The sequence below is a fragment of the Python bivittatus genome, unplaced genomic scaffold (assembly GCF_059951505.1).
Source record: "Python bivittatus isolate LINGU-HERP-01145 unplaced genomic scaffold, Pbiv_v1 ctg000800_np1212, whole genome shotgun sequence".
Taxonomy (NCBI): Eukaryota; Metazoa; Chordata; class Lepidosauria; order Squamata; family Pythonidae; genus Python; species Python bivittatus.
This window is the reverse complement of record NW_028277105.1, coordinates 456160-475617: the sequence shown is the minus strand read 5'-3', so window position 1 is coordinate 475617 and position 19458 is coordinate 456160. Positions and strand designations below refer to the sequence as shown.

At 44.3% G+C, this 19458-nt stretch overlaps 1 protein-coding gene and 1 pseudogene across 1 annotated transcript; one reads left to right on the top strand and one right to left on the bottom strand.

Moving 5' to 3' along the window:
• Nucleotides 1–1779: 1779 nt before the first annotated feature.
• LOC103064578 (zinc finger protein RFP-like) lies at nucleotides 1780–15065 on the bottom strand. Its single transcript, XM_088128685.1, has 7 exons — nucleotides 14617–15065; nucleotides 8520–8615; nucleotides 7745–7975; nucleotides 7266–7288; nucleotides 5641–5759; nucleotides 5107–5139; nucleotides 1780–3320 (listed from the first exon to the last, which is right to left on the bottom strand). The coding sequence occupies exons 1-7, from the start codon at nucleotides 15025–15027 to the stop codon at nucleotides 2806–2808; spliced, it is 1428 nt and encodes a 475-aa protein (XP_087984811.1). The 5' UTR covers nucleotides 15028–15065; the 3' UTR covers nucleotides 1780–2805.
• Nucleotides 15066–16134: 1069 nt separating this feature from the next.
• On the top strand, nucleotides 16135–17214 carry LOC112542969 (E3 ubiquitin-protein ligase TRIM11-like; annotated as a pseudogene).
• The last annotated feature ends 2244 nt before the right edge of the window (nucleotides 17215–19458 follow it).

The following is a 19458-nucleotide window of genomic DNA, read 5'->3' as shown; positions in this document are numbered from 1 at the left end:
GAAAACCCTGACTGGATTTCTTTAACCCCGATTTGTTGAATAAATCATAACTGCTTAGGTTCATGCATCACGCTAATTGATAAACATGGTTTTAGAGACCCAGTGGTCCCTTCTGAGACCCTCCCCGTGCCCCTTGTGCTTCTGCGGGCTGAGATACCTTTTGCATGATGGTCGTCTAGTCTGCGGCTCTTCCTCCTGCCAACCCAGGTCAGTCCCACAGACCGTTGCACCTAAGCAGAGATTTTTCTGGACTGGTCCCAGCATGCAATACCGTGTTGCTTATTCAGTGATCCAGACCATGAAATCTCTGGAAAAGTGCCAAAGTTCTGGCTGAAACAATGGCAGTCAAAATTTGTTGGATTTGAAGATATTCCAGGTGTGTTTAGTTTCAGCTGTGAGTGGGCCTTTATGATGAATGTTTTGTATTTTAACTTTTCGTCTATGATGGCACATTCTTTAATAAATACAAAGAATGCTAAATCAAGACAACAGAGGAACCATGATGGAAAAATACTCGAGGTACCTGTAGAGTCTAAAAGGCAGGTGAATGCTGAAAGATGGGTTGATAAAAATGTTATCACCAGCGGTCCTTTCTCCGCCTAACTTTGCTCTCATCCTCCAGGCCTTGCAAGGAGCTTCTTCTGTCAACACAACTGGGTTGACCACATCTGTCATGGCTTCAGCCCCAGCATACATGAATGTGAAGGCGGAAGAAGCCAAGTGCCCCATTCACAAGGGGCATCTGACAGACCCCGTGACCCTGAACTGCGGCCATCACTTCTGCTGTGTCTGCATCTCCACCTTCTGTGAGCTACGGAAAGAGATCGGGACCTTGAAACGTCCCATCTGCAAAGCCAGGAGGAAAACTCAACGTTTAACCTCCTCTTTCATCTCCAGCAGTTTTTGAGTCTTAATGTTTTGTCAGTGAAGCGAGGGAAGGGCCGAGGGGCACCTTATTGGGCTGTGCTTAGGGCATCGGTGGGCTGAATCCGGCTCTGCTTTGGCACCAGAAGGCTGAGATCTCATCCCCAAAGATCAGCATTGTCAGAGCTGAGTCGAGGGTGAACCTCAGAAACAGCAAGAAGGTCCTTTGAATCTTCCCCTTCTTACCAACTTATCAGAGACTGTAAGTTTCACTCTCTTCCTTACAGGGTTAGAGTTTTGTTTTCGCTTTTTTAATCTTTTCTGCCTTCCAGTCAGTCTTGATGCCTGGCGACTGCCTGGACCAGTCCCTGCAGTTTTCTTGGCAAGATTTCGGAAGTGGTTTTCCCTTGCCTGCTTCCTAGGGCTGAGAGAGAGGGGCTGGCCCAAGGTCACCCAGCTGGCTTCATGCCCAAGGCAGGACTAGAACTCCCGGTCTCCCGGTTTCTCGCCTGGCGCTTTCACCGCTACACGAACCCGCCTTCTTCTTTATAGTCACTCGCTCAGTAGAAGGCCGAAAGAAGCTCAAGGCGAGAGGGAAAAAGAGGGCTGTTGCCCTCTTGTCCAGTCTGACAGTACAGTTGATAACTGCTTTCATTTTGACAACAATTCTATTAAAAATGGGATCTGAATTCAGGCTTCCGCCAGGTGACTTATAGTCCTCACAGCTCCTAGCTTGATAATGTGTGCTGTGTTTTATTTTTGGTGTTGTCTGTCTACCATCATCCTATTTCTCTGTGTTACGTTGAGTGGTCATTGATTGCTTATTTCTTGATTTTATTTCGGTCATACACCAGCATAAAACTAATACCGGTCACTCTAAAGTAGAAATAAAAATAAAAAGTCATCTTGGTAGAATAAAATAAGGTAAAAATTAATTTATTAAGGTAAATTTACAAAGCAAGGAATTAAAACCCAGGAGAGACCTATAAAGTTACAATCAATTTTGCATTCAATAATCTGAATGCTATAGAGAACTGAGACATACGTAGTACGAGGATTTGTAAAACACTACGAGACTGTAAAGCTATGCTTACATTGACTCTAATACTTGTTGAAGCCCTCCCAGGGTTTGTTGGGATAATGACAATTATGACCCAATCAACTACAACAAAGAAATAGCAAAATAAAACACAGAATGGCATGGGCATATTTAAAAGGAAAAAGGAAAATAAAAAAAGGGGGGTGGGAATGAAAGAAAAAAAAGGAGGGAAAGATTACAGAATATACTGAGTTATGGAACCTGGGTAATCACTGATTGCAATGAACAATAAACGAACAAACATGATACCTAAATGGGAGGCAGAGCTGTGATGGACATTTAAACCACAATGCAGAAGCCATAAGAAAAGGTATCCTTAACACTGACACGCCTGCAGCACACCTCGTCCTTTTCATCCGGAGAATCAAACCCACAGAAATGATGGCACGGTTGTACCTGATATAGATTGATTGATTCATTGACTCATTGATTGATTTGCTTCAATTTACAAGGCCACCTAATTGCAAGCAACTCACTGTGGCATGCAACACTAAAGGAAGGTGTGAGGGCAAAAAAGTTAGGAATTGTGATGGAATGGAATTATGAAGGCCAGGCTCAGGGAGATAAGCATTTTCTTAGCTTGCCGCAGGAGCGTGGGATCTACAAGAGGATAAGACTGGCACCTCCCTGAGGAATTCACATTGTTGTGGCTGGCTGGCTGACTTGGGAGCTAGGGTTTCAGTCTGGGAAGATTTTTGCTAGAGTCTGTAGCTAATATACATAGCTGAACTGATTTTGCATTGTCTCTTGGTGTTCCTTGGACTAGGCCTGACAGGAACCCTTGCTTTAAAGGCTTTCAGAGATCACTGCTGGGCAAATAGGGATTTTGTATGTCCCCAATTTTAGGTACAGAGTGTCAGGCAGGCCTCATTTTCCAGATAGAAGGAGGGCAGAAGGGTCTCTGCAGCCAAAGCAGCTTCTGAGAACGTGTAGAGCAGGGCTGCGGTCTGGGCATCAAAAAAGGTCACCTGTCCCCCTTCACAGTTGAGAGAGACTCGGATCCTCCTCAGATTCTTAGTGAGGGGCAGTTTGGGACATTCTAGTAAGTTGTCCTGGGATTTCCATCTGCATCTTCCAAACTGCCAGATCCCTTCCTTAGGACTAGGAGAGATGTCATCCTTTCTGTTCACAGACTTTCTGGCAACCCCTACAGTCCATCCCCCCTCAACTCCTATAGTGACCTCCCAGAAATGTCTCCCTGTTGAGAACTCCTGATGGCCAAGGACATAACGCCATTTTTCAAATCTCTCAGGGTTTTCAGGAAGGCATTGATCTTCAATAATTCCTCTGACACTTTTACAATCCTCGAAGAGGGCGAGGCAGGGGTGGGCTGTGTCTGGATCCAGAATGACATTTGCTGTAAGGGGAAAGAGGAGGAAGAAGAAAAAGAGCTTCAGCTGCAGGTCTGCTTTGAGTCGTGAGTCCCAATAGATCAAACCTAAGGCCTCCTTTCTGAAAGGAGTTCAGCTTCCAAGCACCCCCTCCAGGACTGGAAGACTCACCGCTTTTTCAGCAACACCTAAGTTTGCCTGCTCCTTACAACTCTTCCTGCTGCTTCACACCCTCCTAGCAATTCTGCCCCTCAGTCTCATTAGCTTCCATCTTGGGGTTGGGAGTGAAGGGAGTTTGGCTTTGCCTTCAGTGAGTTCCTGGCAGGGCCAAGATGTGAACAGGGACTCCGCCTGGAGCATTAATCAGGGGATCACCCAGAGCAAGAGGCTCCCGTGTTTCAATCCTGAACTGGTAGAGTCAGGGGGATCCCCTGGGGAACATGATGGAAGGGAAGTGATATGACATGCATGTACAAAAGGGGAGGATCTTGCACAGCAACCGGGCACCTTTTGCTTTGGCCAAGAGGACCTGATTCTTCTACTCCCAACAACTTGGTCTCTCACCAACTTATAGTCAGGCAGTGAATTTGACAGACTGCATAGGTGATTGATAAAAGTAGTGTTGAAGTAGAAAAGCAATTGAGGAGCAAACTCTTTGCAAAGTCCAAACCCTATAAATCCAGGGAGCATTTTCTCAGGTCTGGTGGTGAGAAACAATTGGGCAACCTTTTTAAGGGTCATGATCCATTCATCTTGTGCAACCTTTGAAATTTATTTGGAAGAAGTGCTTCTGATCTCACATGAGGTCACAGCCTCCGTACTAATTGTTTAAGCAGTCTGACATTTTCCACCCTTCCTCCTAAGCATGAAGAACTAAAGATGCTGCTGCTTCAAGGAATCCACTCTAACTCTTAAAGGAGCCACACCGTGTTTCAGGCTAATGCAGGAGAATGAAACATGTCTGGCTGCTTTAATAAATAGCCCGGGGTGCTGTGTCCTTGCAAGGGTCAAAGTACTGATTCTGAATTTTTTACAAAGGACATGCAGCCTAAAACCTCATAAACCCTTCTCACTCCTGCACACCCCCACACCCCCATAGACACAGATTGTGGCTCCTTTGTGCTGAGGAAGCCATAATCTGCAGGCTGCCCAGGTCTCCAGGGAGGACCATCAGAACCTCCCAGAAGCCACCAGCTCTCCCCAGGGCAGCTCTCGTGGGGCAGAAGGGAAAGCCCCTTTGATGGTCCACCTTCAGCAGGAAAATATCCAGGACAGCCCTGTTTGGCTCTGCCTTCTTACTGGCTGCTGGCAGGAACAGGGCTCAGCTCTGCTTCTGGCACCAAAGCGTCTTAGGACAAGGTATCCCCCTCTGAGGCGACAGGAAGCAGCACAGCTCAGCCATAATATTGGAGGGAAGTCAAGAAGATGCTCAGGGCAACCAATGGCAGCCTCTTCTCGATCACACCCACCAATGTGGAGGAGCTGGAATGGAGTCAAAGGCTGCCAAAGATTAAAAAATAGGGGCCACCACACTGGGATTCTTCCCTCTTGGAAGGATTCTTGCATTCATTATTGCTCAGAAACAAGAGGAATTCTATTCTCGTTTCAGTACCAATTTTTTCCCCATTGTCCAGATATTTATTTCTACACTGAGGCTTACTTCAGTTTTCTGGAATACTTAGTGGACCTTCATAGCTTTAAGGTGTCCGATCCTATATTTTTCTGTTTGTTACTCTGTTATATTTCCATTAACGTCATGGGCATCAGAGTTCAAAATAGCAAGTGAGAGAGATTCTTAAAACTGATATTTACCTTTCTGCAGCTGAAGTCCAAATTCCAGATTATCTGGGGAAGAAAAGGGAGAGATTCAGCGTCTCATCATTGGAACTGGATCAACAGCAGGGCCTCCCTACAGATAGAGTCTTCTTTGCTTTCCCTGGCCTCAGATCAGGGAATAAGGAATACGGAAAGCCAAATGCCATAATGTCCTCAGTGTTTTTTCATCAAAATACAACTCCAAACTCTAATTGTCTGCTAAAGATAAGGCCTATTCTGCTTCCCTGGTGATCAGTGCATGTGGATTTGGGAAAGAAAGCCAGCCTTGACTAGATAGCGGTTCCTTTTTTTAGCTCGAAATCTTTAATGAGAGAAATCAGAAAGCTCCTGTTTCCCTCCTTGTGCCCAAGACGCAAAGCCCTTTCCACAGAGAAATGAAGGTGTTTCTTCCACTGACCCTGAACTCTGTTCCTCTTTGATCCCTCCTGACACTAACAAAAAATCTCCCTTTTTTGTTCTGGAATCAAACTGTCATCCAGTATAAAACTCCTGCGGCTGTTTTTTTGTTACCTCTGAATTGTTTCATGACGCCTTTCAGAAAGACACTGATATCGATGTAATCCCAGATTCTCCACTTCAGCTCTAGAGGAAAAGCCACCGGATTCTCAAATGGTTTTTTTGCCTGGTGCCTGGCAAAGGGAAACAATGTTCTTTATCATCCTGCCAATATAAGAGGCTTTTTAAAACATCAGATTGTGCTGGAGAATTGACTAGCTAATTAAATATGGGCTGGGCACCAGGGCCACCCCGTGGATCCATAGCTGGCCCAAAACTGCACTCATCCATCCTCATCAAGCTAACTGATGGATCTAATGGAGGCCACCAAGTTTCAGTCCTGGGCCTCTACTCTTTAAAATTCTTGTGAATCACTTGGACAAATGGGTGGATTGGATCTCTCCAAATTTGAAAAAGGCTAAATTTGTGAGGTGGGTAATAGTGTAGAAGACGGATATAACACTCAAACTAATCTTGATGGACTAAAAGTAATGCAATGAAATTTAATAGAGACAAATGCAATTAATAGTTGCAAGGGCAGCCGAATACAAACTGATGATGGATTTAAACCAGCAGCATGATCTACCACAAAAAGATGCATGAAGAGAGGCAAAGTTTCCAAATCAGGCTTAGTGCTACTTCCACTTTGTTCTGTGCAGAAGGGTTGAGTTTTCTGCAGCACATTTTAAAAGGAGTTTTGGAAGAGGCTTAGAGAAGGGAAACCAAGTTGGCTGGAAACTCAGTCCTTTGAAGAGGGACGGACAGTAAATCTTTAGCCTTGAGCAGAGAAGACTCACAGGGGATGTTGATTGTGGAACCAACTATTAGTTTGTTCGTGTCTCTGAAGGGGAGCCTCCTGCTTCGCTTCATCAGATTTGAGCAAACTGTCTCCACAGTATGATGTTGCGAAGCAGGACCCAGCTCTTAATCCATGGAGGATCTTGCTGCTTTGCTTCACTTCTGTTGCAAATGGAGAAGCTCCTGTCTGCAAAGCAAAGCGGTCAGTCCACCCAGATAAACCTCTCCCCAGTGCTCAGTGCTGCACTGAGACAGATCATGGTTGATCTGCTGAGATACCCAGAGAGGTGGGATCCCCTTTGTAAGATGGGTTCAGGCAGAGGCGGGACAGCCCCCTGCTGTGGAAGGTTTACTTTGGACTCCTGCAAAAGATCAAGGATTGGATCTCATGGCCTCCATGGCCCTTTCCAACTTCAGGATTCTAAGGAGATGCACACCGTTCAATGCTGGACAACTGAAGTACAGAAAGCATTAAAAATATGATTTCTAAAATAAAAGGAAGTGCAAAATACTTCCTTATAGAAAATGTTTTGTCACTGAAAATGTGATAGATAGAAAAATGAAAATGATTTTGATAAAGAAATTAGTAAGAAATCCTGGGGACCAATATAATATTTTAATATCAAATGTTGTTTCTTATAATTAATAATAATTAATCATATAAAATATTGCTAGTTATATTGTGTTGAGGTTGTCTGAGGAAATATCTACAAAGTCCTGAAATAGGTTATATTGAAGATGAACTACTACTAAAGACAAACAGAGCTTTCCAAAATGGGACATAACAGGAGGAGCTGCCGATCTCTGGGGTCATAAAGCAGAAAGAGGGTGGATTCACTTACTTCTTCAAGACGCTTCCAATGTCCTAGAGAAAAACAGACAAAAACTGAAAGGAGCCATTCCCTGTGCAGAGAATTAAATTCCTAGATTCACAAAATAAATGAGTGAATCCTCTGGGCAACCACACACAAAGAGACATGCAAAAAGTACCTCCATTATTTAAAAAAACCCATCCCATTTGTCTTTTTTCCTCAGTCATTCACCTCTTTTAGAGACGTATTATTTATTTTTACTTTCTTGTCTTAGAAAAATTAGCCTAAGCAGACGTTCTTAAGACCATTAAAGGCCTAGAGATAGTGACCACTACTTTGAATTCCATTGCTTCTGCATGTCCTGGTTTTTCTGAAGTACGTCTCCTGGCATATTAGCCATTAGTCTTCATATTTTCCAATTTCCTTCCCATGGAAAAACTCAAAAGAGCATTCCTGTGGTGGGTCTAGAGCAGTCCACTCCACTCCATCATCTCAGCTTCATGCCTTACCTGTAAGAATTTGTTTGCTGGCTGCTGCTGCTTCTCCTCCATCTCCTGGATGAGATCCTCAAGAGAGGAAAGTTCCTCCATGTGTTTGGCCAGACACTCGCCCCTTTGTGCCACAATCTCCTCCTCCATCTGTTTCATTCTGTCCAGGAGAAGATTCTCCTGTTTTTCTAACCAGCGTTGTAGTTTTTCGAACTCAGCCACTATGTTTTCTTCTCCTTTTTGGATTTTATCCTAGAACAAGAAGATAGAAAAGGCAAAGGTCATAACTATTATGATAATTAACAGATTCACTGAAGAGTCTAGAATTGAGATGGGAGAATTTCCTGGGGAAAAACAAACCTTTTCACTTTTCAACCATTTTGACATCAACAAGAGCAGGGGGAAAGGTTTCTAAAAACCAGGAAAAAAAGGCTCCATTGTGAAGTGATCCTTTGCAAACATTTTCTGTGGGAGATCAGGTTATTCCAAAAAGTAGATGGAAAGAAAGTTTGGGTTCACACTTTTTCTGTCAGATGAAATATGGTTTGCATTAATTTATCATGCAAACTGGACCACTGTTTTATAAACCATGGCTTAAGTGATATGTGCACTTAACCAAACTGTGACTCATTCAGCCAATTCTGATAAATAATCCATGGGAGATCCCACTGAAATAAACTTTCTTTCATCTTCTGAAACAGATTCAGGATGGGTTCACTTCTTAGGAAAAGCATTACTTACAAGCAGACCACGGCCCGTTAGCTCAGAAGCTCATCACTGCTGGATCAATACTTACAAGCATCTCCTGCGCTTGTTTTTCTCGTTTTGTTTTGTATGTAACCATTTTTTCTTTCTCCTCCTTCTGAGCCTTCAGGCAATCCCCAACCTTGATCTGAAGAGAAAATATATTTCCTGAGTTTCTTTTCTTTTTGAGGTTTTCTGTAAAGAATTACTGTACATGTGAGGGCAAAAACCTAGTTAGAAGATCTGATGCTTCTTTTAGGGATATCTCTCCCCTTCCAACCCCCCCCCACTTGACAATCTTTTCTTATCAAACAAATAGGTTTTAAAAATCCAATGCAATTAATTCCATACAGCATGGAAAATAGAGAAGGAAAACAAATGCATTTCCATGAAATTTACATCCAAATTGTTTCTCAGATGCTTCAATTTTCCACTTAGGAACTTCTGGCAGAGGAGCTCCGGGTAAGTGTTTTCTTTCTTAGATCCCAAATATCAAGGGGGAAGGCTCCTTTTTAAATGGCGCAATCAAAAAATTGTGCCTTGAATGTTTGAAAAATTAAACACTCTCATAATAAAATCAAGCAAGGCGTTTTCACAAGTGCAAAATGGCAGTGTTGCTAGACAGTGTTGCAAAATTATGGTTTGGGCAGGAGAGGGTGAAGGACCCCAGGAGAAAGGCCCGAAGTTTCATTGACACCCCTGGGGAGTGTTTCTTGATCAAGAGGAAAGTTGAAGGTCGACTTCCGCTGGGGAATAACGGCGACTTAGACGTCTTCAAAATAGTGGAGACAGCATTGCTGCAGGATTGATGACTGGCAGCAAGCGCTGGCCGTCCAACTTCCTCCAGATTAAGGAGGAAGCAAGAAATCAACCCACTTGGTCTCTGGACGGCTGTTCCTTGAAAGCAAATCGCAGGGATGGAAGCTTCTGTGAACAGCTTGTGAGTCGAGCGGCCGGGAGGTGAGGGATCTAACTTTGTTCACAGCTGTGGTGCAGCCTTAATACAGACACTAGAACCATCCAGACCTCATGTCTAAATCACTTTGGATTGTAACTATTTTTCAACGTAAGAGAGACCTTCCTTCACAACACATAAGGTGTTGGTGTTTTTATTATTTTTGGGACGGTAGCGTAAAAGAATTAGAGCTTTAATGTAATTTGAAGAATTCGCAAAACGCTGGATGATAAGGAGAAGGTAAAAATGAGTTAAACATTATTTATGGTGAAAGGAAAAGATTTATTTGGTAGAAGTTTAATTTTTCACAAAGCTCCATCCATAGTAACTAGACTTGATTTTTCTATGGGACAGTTGTTTGTTTTCCTGTGCTATGCTTGTCAACAGACTGGATTTTTAAAACAGAAGATTGTAACTTGAGCCTCATGTGTATCTTCTGTTAGCGTGCGCCTGCAATGGCAGCTTGAAAGACACCAGAGGGTGTGAATTGTTTGGTTACTTTCACTTATATATAATATATCCTGTTGCCTGCTTTTTCTTGCCGCCTACAAGAAAGGCAGCCGAGGAAATGAGACGCGGTTCCTCAGAGCAAACGTTAGAAGAGAAAATGGTCCCTTTAAGCTTACTTAAACCAATCTTTGATGAACTAGGGCTAAACTGGCTCAGTCCCTTGCAGTTGAATTTATGGCTTTGGGGGGAAAAATGGAAGAAAGATTAGATAAGATGGATAGTTATTGAAACAAATGGATGGAGATAAGAAAGAAATGTCTGGTGAAATGAAGCAGGTTACTGAAAGAATGAAATTGGAGACCACAGCAGAAACCAGAGATCTTGAGTTGGAGAAAGCTTTGGATAAGATGGCTTTGTTGGAATTAAGAGAATAGGAATATTGTTTGAGATTCAGAGCTATTCTGGAAAATCTGGGCGAAGATATTAGAAGAAGGGTTGGCAGAATTCTTAAACTGGGAGGAGGAAAGTACTGAAGATGAAATTGATAAGGTGTACTGGGTAAATTCACCTTTTGCAGCAATAAGACATGTTTCAAGGGATGTGCTAGTACATTTTGCAAAGAAAAGGACCAGAGATCAAGTTTTGCAACGGCTTTGCATTTTAATACAAATGGTTTTGCATTTTAATACAAGATTCAAAGACTGACAATGTGGATATATTTATATTAAAAGAAATTCCCACCAGAATTTTACATAAGAGAAAGGATTACTTTTTTTTACGGAGATACTGAAAGAGAGTAAGATTTGGTCCCGTTGGGATAAACTGGAGGGACTGATTTTTACTTTCCAACAGAAAAGATTTTGACTGAATTCTGTTCATAAAGCCAAAGGATTTCTGGAAAAATTCAAAGGAGATTGGGTGGAGATTCAAATGGAGGAGGATGAGAAGACAATTTCAAAAGCCAAACACACCAGGAGGAAGATGAAAAAGAGGACTCTGAGCTGGGTGCCACAGGTATAGACGTTTCTAAATTACTGGCTTAATTATGGATTATAAATGGCTAACGTGGAATGCGAATGGAGCAAATGCTCCACAGAAGAGAAGAGAAGTGTTCCATCATTTAAAAAAAATTAAACAAGATGTAATTTGTCTATAAGAGTCTCATATTAGAAAAAAGGACATAAAATATTTGATTTGCAAGAATTTGGGGAGAAGAATCTATTTTGGCAGGTCCAAAAAAAGTTAATGGAGCTGTGTTATATGTTAACCCACAATTAAAACCAAAATTAGTATTGGTTGATGAACATGGTAGATTTATTGGAGTAGAAGTGGAATTACAGTGTGTCAAAACTTTAATTTTGGGACTTTATGCTCCAAATGAAGATAAAGGAAATTTTTATAAATGTCTCATGGAAGAACGGATAAATTTTTCTTATGAAAATTGGTGCTTGATGGGAGATTGAAATGGAGTGGTATTCCCACAATTGGGTAGAACATCAGAGAAGGAAGTTAAAAAGAATCAGGGTAAATTACCTAAGATATTTTTTGATTTGATGGACAATTTATCTAACATGAAATAAAGTATTCACAGAAGTAGAATTGGAAGAACTGCAAAGGTCTACCCAGGGCAAAAAAATCGAAGTCTTGCCAAAAGTACCTCAGACAGTAGAGCCTTCTCCTCAGCAAGAACAAAGCCCTCTAACTAAAAAACAAGAGGAATTGAAACAAAGAATAACTGAGGATCTAGAACAGCACAAAAACAACAGAATAAGGTTGCCTGCATTGAAGCTTATTACAAAGAAAAAGCTAGCACACGTATTAAATGATGCCAATGCTGTAATATCAAATATGAGCACTAGCTCACTGCAAGAAACAAACCAATTGATGTACAGCATGGCTGCAGTTATAACTGAATACCTTGGATGCAAAATCAACAAACCAGAGAAAAAGCCAAACAGTGTACCACCAAAATGGAAGATCAGGTTGGAAAATAAGATCAGCACGCTAAGATCAGATGCAAGCAAGCTAGAACAGATGAAAGAAAAGAAGTTGAAGAACAAAAAGACCAAAGAATACCTGATCAAGAAATATCACCTAGAAACAAGGACGTTCAAGGAAGCACTGGAAATAATAAAGCACCAAATAGCAGCCATGGCCAAAAAGATCAGCAGATACGAAGCACACCACAGCCAAATCTCCAGTTTCAGTCGAATCAGAAACGTTTCTACCCATCCATCAATGGAGAGACCGCAATGAACCAGTCAGCACCTGACAAAGAAGAAACAGTGCAATTCTGGGCACAGCTATGGGACAACCCAAAGAAATACAACAAGAATGCAGCTTGGGTAAAGGAGGTAGATAAGAATAAAAAAGAAGCTGAAATGAAAGAACTTGTAATAACAGCAGAAATGGTGGAGAAAAGGCCAAGGAAGATCAAGAATTGGTCAGCAGCAGGTGAAGATGAACTGCATGGTTTTTGGTTGAAACATCTGACTCTCTGCACCCACTCATTGCCAAGCAGTTTAACAGCATACTGCAAGGAGGTGAAACTGAAGACTGGTGAACATCTGGCAAAACCTTCCTGATAATGAAAGATCCAGCAAAAGTGGCGGCACCAGGCAACTACAGGCTAATTACCTGCTTGCCAACAACTTTCAAATTGCTAACTGGTGTGGTAGCTGATGCAGTCCAACAGCACCTACCTGAAAACAAGCTCTTTCCATCTGAGCAAAAAGGAAACCACCCAAACAGCAGAGGAACAAAAGATCAGCTCCTAATTGACAAGATGATTTTGGAAAACTGGAAGAGAAGGAAGACCAACTTGAATGTAGCTTGGATTGATTACAAGAAGTCATTTGATTCCCTGCTACATAACTGGATAATCAAATCTCTAGAAATAACAGGAGTCACTAGAAACATCAGAAGCTTTGTGCAAAGATCAATGCACAATGGAAGACACAGTTGCTGGTCAATGGTGATACTGGGAGAGGTTAACATCGAGAGAGGAATCTTTCAAGGAGACTCACTATCACCACTACTGTTTGTCATTGCATTGATTTCTCTGTCAACAATACTGAACAAGTCAGGCCATGGCTATCAAACATCAAACACATCTGCCAGGCTATCCCACCTCCTTTACATGGATGATGTAGACGCAGACGCCCCTGCAGAAGCCAGGGGTCTGTGGGCGAAGCCCAAACAGCAATGGGGGCATGCCCAAGTTATGGGAGGGAAGGGGCCCGCCCCCAGCAAGCTAAGTGGCCAAGAGGCACTGGGCACATCACAGCCTTTGACCATGTCATCGACCTCATTGTTGACCAAGGGTCATAGTTTGCTTCCCCAACTGAAATGAGTTTGGAACAAAGCAAAGAACATAAAATAGTGGTGGATAAAAACGAGAGGGTCTGAATGAAGCATCATGTTCACTGACTCTTATTACATTCCCTACATAAGATGGATTGATTGCATGATCAAGACCACATTCAGAAGTGCCCTTTGATACTGATGTCATATAATCAGCAGACTTGGCTGAGTATGTCAGAAGTTACAAGTGAAAATAAAATAACATAAAATAAGCTAGAAATGTTGGTTTGTACATGATGAAATGTCTATTTTAGTCCATTGCAGATTCAAGAAATCTCCAGAGTATCTGGAATACAGAATTGCTCTTTGAGGGGAACTGGTGATGGGAGGTGAAGGAAGTTGATCCATTTAGGTCCTTAGACCTCCCAGGAAATAACATGGAGGCGGTGCTTTAGAGGGGAGGTGTGCAGACCTTGAAGTTCATTTTAAAAATGCCTCCCTGCCACCCAGAGAGAGGAATTCAGGAAGATGGGAAGATTCAGAGCTGCACCCTCGACTCAGCTTTGACAATGCTGATCTTTGGGGATGAGATCCCAGCCTTCTGGTGCCAAAGCAGAGCCGGATTAAGGGCCACTGGTGCCCTGAGCACAGCCCAACAAGGGGCCCCTGGGCCCTTCCTTTGCTTCACTGACAAAACATTAAGACCCAAAAACTGCTGGAGGTGAAAGAAGAGATTAAATATTCAGGTTTCCTCCAAACCATCTTCCAGGCCGGACCACAAAACTATATTAAACTTTTAAAATGTATTTATTTATTTAATACTAAATAGCCATGAGCAATGTAAGCAAATTACTCACTTGTAACTAGGGCAATAGAAAACACTTGTAAACCCATTTTTCCTTAAAATTGGTATAAAGGAAAAAATGCAGAAACAAAAACTTACTGAAAATTAGAGCCCAGGGTGGTGGGGAGAGAGTTCAGGGCATGATAGACGGGGGGGGGGAATTCTGTGGTGCCCCCTTCTTTTGGTGCCTTCACCAGGGTTATTTTGCTCAAGGGCTAATCCAGGGCTGTGCTCAGAACAAAATCCTGGGGAGGGCAACACACTCTCTCTGCTCCCGCCCCCATCCGAAAGAGCCACCACACTTTTAGGGATGGCCACGTAGACCTCGCTCTCCGGAGAAGACTCTGATGCTGGGAGAGGAGGAAAGAAGGAGAAGAGGAGGACCAGCAGCAAGGGGGACTTATAGTGGTGATGGGGGCACCGGAAAGACCAGGTCAGGGACAGATCGGCATGGAGAAAATCTATCTCCCTGGTCGCTAAGAGTCGACAACAACTTGATGGCACATAATCAATCAATCAATCAATGAAATCAATCCATGTTCTTGCAGCTCCAGGTCTCCACAGTGATTCCTCCTTGCCGTCAAGGCTGACTCCTACCTGATACTCCTGCAAAGCCTCTTCCAGAGGAATCACCTGGTGGTCCCTGTGCTCTCGGGATCGGCCACAGATCCAGCAGATGAGGGTCTTGTGGTGCTGACAGAAGAGCTTGAGGGGCTGCTGGTGCGTCCTGCAGAAGCTCCCTCCTTCCTCGCCCCGAGGGTCGCAGCGCTGGGCGATCTCCACCACACGCACCAGCTGCCTGTTCTCATGGATATTCGGGGGTTCGAAGGTCCGTCTGCACAGGGGGCAGGGAGCCTCCGACATTGATTCCCCCCAGCTGCGGGTCAGGCAGCTGCGGCAGAAATTGTGGCCGCACTCGGGGATGAGCACGGGGTCCCGGAAGTACTCCAGGCAAATGGGGCAGGTGGCTTCTTTGAGCAGATCCTGCACGGGCCCTCCAGCCTCCATCGCCGCCTCCTCCGCCGAGAGTCAGAAAGGGAGTTTCGCTTTTCCCGGATATCAGATGATCGCCTTTGGGGCGTGTCAACGCGGGAAACTGAGATGAATCATTGTTCCTTTTACGCTCAGATTGGAGGGCTTCTTAAAGGAGAATGTTTAAAAAAAAAACAACAACGGGGGAGAAGCAGACATTCATGGCTTCTTAGAAATGTTTTTAAAAAACAAACTAGGGAGATCGGACGGAACCCCGATCAGTTCCAGCCAGCTTGTTAAAGGGAACTATGTTTTAAAAAAAAAAACTGGGGAGAAGCAAACATTCCTGGGACGGAACGGAGCAAAACCTGGAGCGAAACTGGCTGGACCAAACACCTGAGACAGGCCGAAATCAAACTGGTGCTGCCATTTAAAGGACGCCGCAGAGAGAAAGGAGAACTGCTGGGTGAAATCATAACCCTTCCTCTCTTAGGCGTCTGATGCCCCCTTAACGCCCCGACGACCATCCGGCAGAGGAAGACCTAACAATGGCAGTCAAGAGTTGTGGGATTTGAGCATAGTCTGGGTGTGCTTAGTTGCTCCAGCTCTGAGCGGGCCTTTGAGCAGGATTTCAGCCAGCCCCCAGAGACGAGAGGGCATCCTCTTGGCAGGCAAGCAGGCAGTGGCTTGTGACCTTCCCTGCCAGCTTTCCCACTGATTTTGGGGGGAAGCCGGCAGGAAAGATTGAAAATGGCAATCATATGATCGCAGGGCGCTTGGCATCTCCTCTCTCTCCTCTGAGGGCTGGCTAAAAAAGCTCTGTGCCAAAATCCAAGCAGGATATTCAGCCACAGAAGGTTTTCTGCCCCTGAGTGGACTAATCTAGGAAGCCCAAATCCTCCTTCTCCTCCCTCTTTCCAAAAAGAGTTATAGCATATAAATATATAGGTTAGCCTTTTTGTCTTGGCTCTTGAATTGTGAATATAACTGAAATTTGGATCATGGCTACAAAAAGGGTGTTTTCCTGTCCTGGTCTGGATGCTCCAGCTTTTCCTGAGGTTTCAGACGTGCTCTCTGCTGGAACATTGGCTAAGAGACTAAGCTGAAAACCAAGAAAAGTCATCTCAGTGACCTGTGTATTGGATGGTCTTAGATGAGCTGCTCTCTGCCAGCTTTCATGCCCTGACCTGCAGTGTGAGAGATACTAACCACAGCTGGATTCGTGCAGGCTGAGCTGCAATATGGTTTGGTTGGTTTCGGCTAAAGGGGCTGTATGAGTCCAGCCACCTGTGGCTTGTTCAACCACTATTATTTAGTGTGATGTAGGAAGGCAGCCACTGACTAATAACACTGTTCATGAGGATGATAACTAGATAATGGAGGCAAAGTCCAATGTGTAAAGATATTACATAAAAGTGAGGAGATTTTGAAGTTGGGGAAGGGTCTCCGTTCCCAAAATAAGTCCCTTTCTTCGGAAAAGGAAGGATTTCTTGTAGACCAGCCTTCCCTGACCTGACAGTATCCAGACCTATTTGAAGAAGTCCCAGAACAGGCCATGTTTGCTTGGAATTCTGGTAACTCTAGTCCCAGAACACCAAGAGAGGTGCCAGGCTGGGCAACACTGCCCTAGAGTGCCAACCTCAAGCATTCCCTCACCTGCCTCTCTTCCTTTCTTTTTCTTTTCCCTCACCCCAAAGAAAATGTAACTCTGGATCCCGACACAGCGAACCCTTGGCTCGTCCTATCCGAAGACTGCCGAAGTGTGAAAGTGGGAGAGGAGGCCCAGTGCTTGCCCAGGACCCCTGAGCAATTCGACCCCTGTTTCTCCGTCCTGGGACGGGAGGGCTTTGCAACTGGGAGACATGTCTGGGATGTCAGCGTGGGAAGGGAGGAAGCCTGGTGTCTGGGGTGGCTAAAAGATCAGTGAGGAGAAAGGAGGAGGTTGAATGTGGCCCAGAGGCTGGCATCTGGTGCATTGGGAACTGGGGAGGGGGTTACTGTGCCTCAGACCCCCCTGTGTATCCCCCTCTGGTCCTGAAGGACGAACCCAAGAGGATCCGAGTGTCTCTGAACTGTGAAGGGAGACGGGTGGCCTTCTGTGACACTAACACCAGTGCCCTGCTCCACGTATACTCTGGAGCCTCATTCTCTGGAGAAGTTCTCCTGCCCTCCTTCTACATGGATGATAAAGCCCACCTTATAATTTCTCCTAAGGACAATTAACAGGGGGTTGGGTCACGTATATTGCTTTGGCCTCAGGATAACCCACAATGCTATTTTATCTCAGTGAAGTGATTCAGAGAACCTGGCTGAAAAGCTCCAGACGACCAGGAGGGGGCAGCAAAAATTAGCTTTCTGCACTTCTCTGGTGGCACCTAGTGGTCATCTGGACTTCAGAAGCCCATCTATGATAGTTCTAGGCTAATCAGGCTAGTCAGCCAGCCCTTCCCCCTTCTCACAACTGTCTATAGACACTGCAGTCCGACTGCTTCTGTGTCCATTGTGAAGCAGCCCCTCACTGCTTCACAACATCCTATTGGAGAGACAGTTTGCTCAAATATGATGAAGCAAAACAGGAGGCTCCCTTCAGAGTCATGAACAACCTAGTAGTTGGTTCCACAATCAACATCCCCTGTGAGTCTTCTCTGTTCAAGACTAAATATTCAGTCCATCTTCAAAGGACTGAGTTTCCAGCCAACTTGGTTGCCTTTCTCTGAGCCTCTTCCAAGTTCCTTTTTAAAATGTGCTGTACAAAACTCAACCCTTCAGCACAGAACAAAGTAGAAATAGCACTAACCCTGATTTGCCTCTCTTCATGCCCATTTTGGGGTAGATCACAGTGCTGATCCCTCACTTAGCTTGAGGAGGGTGGATGAGTGCAGTTTTGAGCCAGCTACGGATCCACTGGGTTGCCACGGTTCCCAGCCCGTATTTAATGAGCTAGTCAATCCTCAAACACAATCTGATGTTTTAGAATGGTGCTTCTGTTGGCAGGATAATGAACGTCGTTTCCCTCTACCAGGTACCGGGTAGAAAAACCATTTGAGAATCCGGTGGCTTTTCCTCTAGAGCTGAAGTGGACAATCTGGGGTTACGGTGGTATCAGTGTGTTTCTGAAAGGCGTCATGAAACAACTGAGAAGTAACAAAAAATAGCCGCAGGGGTTTTACGCCGGATGACAGTTTGATCCCAGAGCATTCCTAGAGGCTCTGCGTTAGCGTCAGGAGACATCAGGTTCATGAGAAATCAACATTTGGTCCCTGATCTGTTCTCTTGCCCCTTACTTCCTTTTGACAGTGTGGGGTACCAGACCCTGACTTCCCTAGCCATTTCCTCACATTATATAATATCTTTAGGGTAGTTTACAGCTCCCGTCACATCCTCTCCAGGAACCCCTTTTCCAAACTCCAGGCCTCCAGCAGCTGCCCAAATCCAGAGGAACTCCGGATGGCTGCACATCAAGAAACCAGGAGGAGCACAGCCACGCTCTGCAGATGCCCCGGAAGCAAGCAAGCTTCATTTTCAGATATAAAGACCAGAATCAACCTTGAGCATTTGGAAACAGACTTTCCAATAAGGAATTAAAATGGCAGTAAAGCAGTAGCAAGAACTTTGAGGAGAGATTAGTTGGATTTGCAGATGGCACTAAACCATCATTTGACTAACCATATTTGAGGGAAGCACAATTTCTGGGTTCAAACATGGCAGTCAGGTAGTTATTGTGGCAACAGTACAGGAGTTTGCCGTTATCTTCTCCGATGATTGGGTGCTCTCTTTCCTTGCTTTCCCAGTTTCCTAGATAGTCTACCATCCGTGGATCTTTTGGCACTCTCCCCTCCAAATTCTCAGCACACCACCCAACCTTGCTTAACTTCCAAGCCCAGACAAAATTCCTGAAGGCTTGCAAAAAGGGTTTATATGTATGAAGCAAAAGCGACCTTGGTACTTGTTCAGCTCCCTTTCTTAGCAGGGATCACATGATGGTGAATTCATGTCAAACTACTTTGAAGAATGAGAATAGGGTTGGGGCAACTTGACTTGCGTGTGAAGGTTGCTTTGGGTTCCTAGTCAGAAGAGCTATTTCACCCAGCGTGTGCTTTGTGGTTCCAGTGAACGTCCTCAGTGGCAGTTCACACACTTCACTAACTCAAGCCTGCTCTGTGGTTAGCTAGAATGTCACTAGTTTGATTTTGGCTTAGTATGCTATGTGAAGGCAGCTTTTTCTGGTGCATTTGGAAAATCATGGCTAATCTATAGCTAAGTGCAACAGGTGAAATAAGCTTCAGTGGGAGACTTAAGATTTAGACCAGAGGAGACAACCAGGTGTTCTCCAGATGTTTTCAGTTCTCCTTCCCGTCAGCCTAAGGTAGTCTTCCTTAACCTCAGCAACTTGAAGATTTGGGAATTGTTGGCTCGGGAATTCTGGGGGTCGAAGCCCACACATCTTCAAGTTGCTGAGGTGGAGAA